At 35.8% G+C, this 6906-nt stretch overlaps 1 protein-coding gene across 2 annotated transcripts; it reads right to left on the reverse strand.

Annotated features, from left to right (window-relative positions):
- Positions 1–461: 461 nt before the first annotated feature.
- LOC133531225 (uncharacterized) lies at positions 462–6179 on the reverse strand. 2 transcript variants are annotated; one of them, XM_061869372.1, is made up of 3 exons: positions 6136–6179; positions 2479–3050; positions 462–1230 (listed from the first exon to the last, which is right to left on the reverse strand). In XM_061869372.1, the coding sequence occupies exons 1-3, from the start codon at positions 6136–6138 to the stop codon at positions 1080–1082; spliced, it is 726 nt and encodes a 241-aa protein (XP_061725356.1). In that variant the 5' UTR covers positions 6139–6179; the 3' UTR covers positions 462–1079. The 2 variants fall into 2 exon arrangements, with proteins under 2 accessions (XP_061725356.1, XP_061725355.1); XM_061869371.1 differs by lacking the exon at positions 462–1230 and having other exon boundaries at positions 1850–3050.
- Positions 6180–6906: the final 727 nt, after the last annotated feature.

Here is a 6906-nt window from a genome sequence, read left to right on the forward strand (position 1 = left end):
TAGGTCTTGAAAAATGATATTGAGGTTTCTAATATCATTTTTTTTCTAAACTGAATAGTTTGCGCGAGAGACCCCCCCCTGTAACTTCCAAAATAACAGAATGAAAAATCTAAAAAAATATATGACATACATTACCATGCAAACTTCCACCGGAAATTGGTTTGAACGAGATCTAGTGAGTAGTTTTTTTTTTAATACGTCATAAAATTTAAAAACAAAAATTTTCATCAAACCCATACGTGTGGGGTATCTATGGATAGGTCTTCAAAAATGATATTTAGGTTCCTAATATCATTTTTTTCTAAACTGGATAGTTTGCGCGAGAAACACTTCCAAAGTGGTAAAATGTGTGTCCAAAGTGGTAAAATATTGAACAAGATCTAGTAAGTAGTTTTTTTTTAATACGTCTTAAATGGTACGGAACCCTTCATGCGCGAGTCCGACTCGCACTTGGCCGCTTTTTTGTGACATGACTAGCTGTCAGACTTTAAGAAATTTTGACATTTCCGTTAGTCATTTCACGTAGAGGGCAAAGCAAAACGTAATGGAGGCGTGGATTACCTTACTAATAAAGAAAATTCCTTTTATTTACTTGAGTACCTTTTAGTTCTTTAATGCCTGGGCCGCACTAACGGAAAATTCCGTTGATTATAGCAATAATCGCAGTGTGGCCATATGAAAAACGTTCATTTCGCGATAATCAACGGCGTTTTTCGTTAGTGTGGCCCCAGCATCAAGAAGTGACATTATGCGAGTTGGGATCCGGTGTCAAATGCTGGGTGTATTCATTTGAAATGTCATCTCTCGTATTTTTATTAAAACGTGAGGCCAATTATATCCATATTATATCATACATTTCGATTTCAAAATGATGTCACTTTGTTATCATACACGCGTGTAATTCGCTTGTACTTTTTCGTACAAGTGAGACGCACGGGCGGATGATAATGACAAACAACATTATTTTGATATCAAAATGTAAGTTTTAATTGGCTTCCATGTCCCTCTCTTTTAAATGCATCCAGGTTCTCCAAAACATGTTGCGTGACTAAGAATATCTCCTGGAAGGATCCTGGGATCTATAAGCAGCCGAGGTAGGATTTCTTGCAGCACTTTCTGCAGCAAGGGAAGTAGTGGGACTTGACGCCCTTGCCGTTCGACGTCTTTTTCTTCTTCTCCCTGCCTCGGCCGAAGTCGGGGCAGCGCTCAAAGTCGATCTTCAACTTTACTCTGAAATTATACGGTTTATTTAATAGTATGGCATACATCGCAGGGCAATCAGAGTATAGCTTTGAAGTCGTTAAGCCAGGAAAACGGTTCATGATTTTTTTTCTTTAGTTAATAAGGACACTAGAGAAAGATTTACCTTCAAGGCAACTGTAAGCAATCGATTGGAAATTATTAACACTTGCCGGTTTAAATTATTGCTTTTTCTTAATTTCAGATCCTAATGACCGTTGTAGCTCATGAAATATGGCGTTTCATGAACCAAAGATTTCCTTTAGCAGGATTGGTCCTAAGGAGCCAAGGTTGTTCTTTAAGAAGTGGAGCCACCAATATTTTTGATGTAAATGTATTAGGCGCGGAAGGGGGTGGCTTCTCTAAACTTCTGGTCGGGGATGAAAAATTAATTTTTGGTATCATATTGACACAATTCCGTGGTAAAAACATAAAATATGAAACAAAACGTTCTCGTATATGTAAAGATAGTCCCGGTGAAGAATATAGCCATATTTCTTATCCCACAATTCATCCCTTCATTCATGTCTTAATATGAAAAGGAAGGTTAAAGTTTGTAGGGGGAATCAATGACCTCTGAACCAATTTAGATGAAATTTGGTATAGAGTCCCGGGGAAGAAGATATAAATATTTTTTAACCCAAAAATGATGCAAAGGGAGGTGAAAGTTTGTATGGGGAATCAATAACCGATTTTGATGAAGTCTACGTCAGTACATCTTTGATATAATTGAAAATGGTACCAAACTTAACTTAGTACCTAAACTTAAATAGTAATTAAGCTCAGACGTTGCCGACACTGAACGTGAGATCCAAGACCATCAGTTTCATAGGCAGGGTCACCCACTGGGCCAGACCGGTCGTCGGCGGGGTGTATCTCATTACGTCTCTATTAAATGTTTACGAATATTCAGCCAACTGATTCGAGCAACACCGGGAAGGGAGTCGGCATTCGCACTATGTCCCCTCTATCGAAGCACATGCCCAACTGGGCATAGTGCAGTGTGTGTCGTGACTCGTCCGTACACAAAATTCATCGAGGTGTGCAAGATTTGTCTTTGACGTGTGTATTTTTCTATGTATTTGTGTCACCATTACTGATCGGATTTGTATGTGTGTGAGAAGTGCGACTGTGTGAAAAATGGAAGAACGATTTATATGGTAAGATATTGTTTGGGCTCCTCCCTTCCAACGTGTCGGAAGCCGGTGTTGCTCGAAGGTGATCTGCCTTAATACGTACTGCATTTCCCTGATCTTCCTCTTTTCCTCCTGTTGTTTTAGCAACCATAGCTGTATCTGCTCCGCTATCTTCTGCCGATTCAACACCCTCGGCAAACTAGTATACTTCTTATCTTTACTCTTTGCCAATTTTTCGTAAAATTCGTTCTTCTTCTTCTGTTTGTTCCAATCATGTTTCCCTTGCCTATCAATACTTATTGATATTTTTCGTCTGAAATTTGTATTTACATCACTGGAGTTTCTCTCATAACTATCACTACCTTCATGTATTTCTTTTATCTGCTTTTTTAAAGTTTTCAAATTTTCAAGACCGGTGATTGCATCAGTATCATTACTTTTTTCAAGTTCTGGTATAGCTTCGTCGATAGCTTTGTTAATTTTGATGTATAGATCTTCTTTCTCTTCCTGCAGTATTTCAATTTGTGCCGCTGTCTCGTTTGCATGATCGATTTCTTCTACTGTTTCTATATATGTTTCGTTCACATTTGTGGCATTCACGTTGGTGACGTTGATATGGGCTGCTTTTGATGGCAACAAGGAACCCAGTAAAATTGAAAAATATAACAGACGATGCTGGAAAACGAAATTGAATGGTTTAGTATTAAAATAATAACTCACTCAATCATTTACTCATACAATCTAATTTCTAATAAATAATATTGTTCAAGTTTTTTTTTCAATCGACTTCTGTATAATATTCTTTTGTGGAATAAAAAAACTAGGTAGAAGGTGTTCGAGTAAAATGTAAATTTCGGTTTACTATCAACATTCAACAAACATTAGTACCTATACTGAATAATAACTACGAACACAGCGACATTGGTTGGAAAAACAATTGTTGATTAATCTCGCATTTTAGACTAGATACCTTATCTTGCCCTACATGTATAATTCAAACAATAGAGCAGGCAAAGAAGTATAAGCCATAATTAAGTATAAAATACATGAATATCAAAGAAATATCTCGTTACAAAGCATTATGAACTGTCTGTCGGGCTACGGGTATACGGGTGGTGTGACGTGTGGTAGGCAGGCATACAACATTGTAATTATAACTTAAATAATGTAGTACAATACAAATACAAATACAAATACAAAATACAAAATTCTTTATTTCCTTAAAAAACACATGGCCATGATTTAGGGGATGGAGCCGCCCGGTAAGCAAAGAATTGCCTGTGTTGGGCGGCACCGCTCTTCCCTACGTTAACAACAAAACAACAAGTAAATTATTTATACAACATATGAAAACCTAAAAATCTAAAAATATAATTTCTAAATATTTAATATTCTTATAAATTAAGTAATCAATTTGAAGACTTATTTTATTGTATTATAAATATAACTAACTTAAATATGAAAGTAGCTGTACATACATGAAAAAGATTGTGTGTGTGTGTGTGTGTGTGTGTGCGTGTATGTGTACGTATGTATGATAGACTATTCTGTCCGATTGGCAATTTGTTGACAATGACTAGAAAAATAGCAAGCCTAGAATAATATGGAAATTTAGAAATATATTGAAATGGTTATTCATTTATTTATTTAATATTTATTGCAGAATACATGAAGGTGTAAATGGCGGACTCAATGGCGGTCTCTACCAGATTGAACAACAAAATTGAAATGGTTGAAAAACATAAAACCAAAAATTTTCAAATTTAGTTTTTTTTAATATCCAAATAGAGACTTACTCGTATATTTTAATCAAAACCGTAGTGAACTACAAAGAAAAACATAACAATAGTTTGACCATGAAGTCAAAAAGATTTTTCGTGTTTTTTTACACATTAGTATGATTTCAAAATATCGGGGTAACTTACTACGGGGTAGACCAAAAACATTAAAAATATATACATATTTGTCTTGCTTATTGAGATTTTATTGCCCTCAAATTACACTATTTAACTAGTCTAAGTAAGCTTATATATATATTGCCAAAATTCTCCATGAAGAGCTAGGCTTTAAAAAAAACTTTCTAAATTTAAAATTAAATTACCTTTTGTAAGGCTACCTGTTTAAAGAACATTCGTCAAGTGGCGAAAATATGAAAATTTGTTCAACGCTGAAGAGTCCGTACTGAAGTATATTTACTTTCTACTGAAAATGCTAAGAATGCCTTTAACTTTTCCATCGTCTCAACTCACACTACCGTCATTTTAAAGGCAACCCTAAGCCGCACAAATTAAAGTTTATACTCGAACTAATTCTAACATAAGAAAATAGATTTTCAGAGTAACTTGATAGAGCGCTAGTTCAAAGAACCAAAAAGATGTAAAAGCGATAGAATTGATACATTTATAAGACCAGTATCTTATAAAGGAGTCCAATAGAGACTTATTCATTATTTTGGCTTCACTGAAATATTAGGAGAGCTCTAAAGTTTAAGAGAATATCTCATAATAAAGAACTTCAATAGTTCCTAGAACTATTAATAAGTTTTTTGAAGAAGATATTTAAGAATAAGTTTTTTGTCAAAAAATCATTTTTGATACTAGCTTTTATCGCTTGCTGTACTTTTTTTTCAACAAGCAACTGATACTCGCCGAGACAATTCTAACAAACCCGAACACAGCTAGGCTACGTTGTTTTATTACAGAGTTCCCATGGCCACCTCCTGTCTCCACCATCAGAGCAGCTCGATGGTACAATAATATTAGATTGTCACCCGACTTACATATTATCACGGATGACAATCTAATATTATTGTACCATCGAGCTGTGCTATATGCACTCAAATTTTCAGCTTCATCGAGAATCGGGAAGTGGGTTAAATTTAACTTGCAAGACTTGACCCGTATAAACATACATAGTTACTAAAACGGGTAAAAATCGTCCTGGCTGAAAAGTGGGCGCCTTTTTTGGACCGTATAAAAAGCTAACAAGTTGACTAGGTACAGTCCGCATCAATAATAGGTGATGAAACAACGAGCCAAAAGTATCTGCCACCCTCGAATACTCTTCCAAGTAGAGATAAATCATAGGATCCATTGAACTACAGGGCAATTATATGTTGATTTAAAATAACAATACAAAATTACCTAAATAAATAAATAACAGCGCATAAATACAGACACAATGCTATTTGTGTAACATGTCGTATATATTTTTGTGGAGATGTCGCTTCGATGTGCAGGATATAATTGTAGATATTTGACTGCCCATATTTTGACATTCATGTCCAATACACTATATACTATTTTGGAAGGCAAGATCGAAGGTAGAAGAGGAAAAGGAAAACCACGAGCAAGTTACACGCAGCAACTAAAAGGAAAAGCAAACGTCGTGTCTTACAGGGATCTAAAGAATTTGGCCGAGGACCGCGAAAACTGGCGTCTACTCCACCGACAAGAGCCATGCTCTTAAATTAAGAGAGAGTCCATTATTAAGTATTAATAGTCAGCCGCATGGTACTAAGCTTATGTATGCATCGGCCAGCCAAAACGAACGTCTCTAGATAAAGCTCCTCGTCATATAGCGATACATGTCTAGCAATTTTGCCTAAATAAACGCGAGTGGGACGTTTAAAATTACATACGAAAGTTACAGTGAAAATTTCAGTTTTCAAGTGATCTTCTTAAAATATCTAGAGTAACTTAGGTTAAAAACAATACCGGTAATTCAAGTTTTAATAGTGTAAAGTATTAAGCGGACTCACCATATCAGAGACGTGTTTCGTACTGTGGAGTCAATTCCGTTCGTGTTTACGAGTCGAAATAAAACGAATGGTTATAATAAACCGTGGACTATTGTGCAATGTGCAGTGCAGATATTTCTTTTATAAATGTTGATATTCACGATTTCTGAATGATTTTGCAACGCCTAATGTTTTTGAATCACTTAATTTATCAGATTCTCTTACCCAAAGGTTGTCTGGACGAGTTGGCTATTAGCGATAGGACCGCCTATATTGTCTGCTTCTATCTTTCATCAACTGTTTTCTGAAAACATTTCTTTTATCGGGCTGTGCCGTAAAGATTATTCACGGGAAGCCGATTCAAGTTTATAATCTTAACCTGATTTTTGCTATGATGCAATCTCAGGGCATTACGCACGGATCAATAAATGCCTGCTAAAATACATAATTATTTGATACTCGATGAGCTATTACTTAACCATTCATATGTGTGTGGTGGTCAAAAATCTTGGTTGAACCCAAGAACCTTAGTTGTGCTATATAGAGTAGAAAAATCGTTTATAAAATAGGTAAGAAATGATTAAAAATTCAGTCAGGATCCTTATCACACACAGACGACGTTAAAGCTGACATCAACTCTCGGGCTACAAGGGGCTTAAAGCGGCCTAATAACATGCGTAGGGCTTATCTTTTATCATTCTGAACACTCGCCAGCACATTCATGAAACATTTTGGACTCAACTTGCCCCACAAGGACTGAGCCCTTTAACGTGTACGGGCGCTAATGTGATT

This window comes from Cydia pomonella, chromosome 24 (genome assembly GCF_033807575.1).
Source record: "Cydia pomonella isolate Wapato2018A chromosome 24, ilCydPomo1, whole genome shotgun sequence".
In the NCBI taxonomy this organism is placed as follows: Eukaryota; Metazoa; Arthropoda; class Insecta; order Lepidoptera; family Tortricidae; genus Cydia; species Cydia pomonella.